At 48.7% G+C, this 643-nt stretch overlaps 1 protein-coding gene across 1 annotated transcript in view; it reads right to left on the bottom strand.

Moving 5' to 3' along the window:
• ARHGEF10L (Rho guanine nucleotide exchange factor (GEF) 10-like) overlaps positions 1-643 on the bottom strand; it is a gene marked incomplete at both ends in the record, with an annotated part of 10,796 nt that overhangs the window by 6,761 nt on the left and 3,392 nt on the right. The window contains 1 exon segment of the mRNA XM_009585585.1: positions 581-642. Coding sequence (XP_009583880.1) covers positions 581-642 — 62 coding nt within the window.

Here is a 643-nt window from a genome sequence, read left to right as displayed (position 1 = left end):
CCCCCCGGGCACCTGAGATAAAAAAAAAAAAAAAACAAAAAACAAAACAAAACAAAAAAAACCCACATAAACTGTTAAAAACAAGGGAATCAAAAATCCTTCCAGCCCGGGGGGATCCAAGCATTCAAATAGGATTTCAAATGATTTTTTTTTTCTTTTTTCCATTAAACAACTTTTTTTTTTTTTCCTGCAGTGGCTGGTGGAGTTAAATAGGAATAGGGCTAGAGAAGTGGCAAGAGGGGCGGCTCCTCCCTTGCTTATTCATCCCATTTCATGGAAAACAGGTTAGCCCCGACACCGTTGGCACGAGAGCCAACGGAAATCCATCACCGCACGACGCCATCCCAGAGACGCCACCCGAGAGCGGCAAAACGCAAAGCATTTTGAGCCAGAAATACCAATTCCCATCATTTCCCGTGTGCAAACCCCCAAAGCGTTCTCCATCGCCTTGCTCGGAATTTTTTCCCCTGCCCCGTTTTGCGTCGGGGTGCTCGGGGCGAAGCAAACCCCCCCTTCTGCTCCCAAATTTGGCTTTTCAAAGCAAGGGTGATGGCAAGCAACATGCGGCGGGGCTACTCACGCAGTCCTATCTTGGCCAAGTGCAGGCGGTTCACCCAGGAGATCTTGCTCAGGGGGTTTGGAG

Source organism: Fulmarus glacialis, unplaced genomic scaffold (assembly GCF_000690835.1).
Source record: "Fulmarus glacialis isolate BGI_N327 unplaced genomic scaffold, ASM69083v1 scaffold22149, whole genome shotgun sequence".
In the NCBI taxonomy this organism is placed as follows: domain Eukaryota; kingdom Metazoa; phylum Chordata; class Aves; order Procellariiformes; family Procellariidae; genus Fulmarus; species Fulmarus glacialis.
The sequence above is the reverse complement of the archived record's forward strand: the minus strand, read 5'-3'. Positions and strand labels throughout refer to the sequence as shown.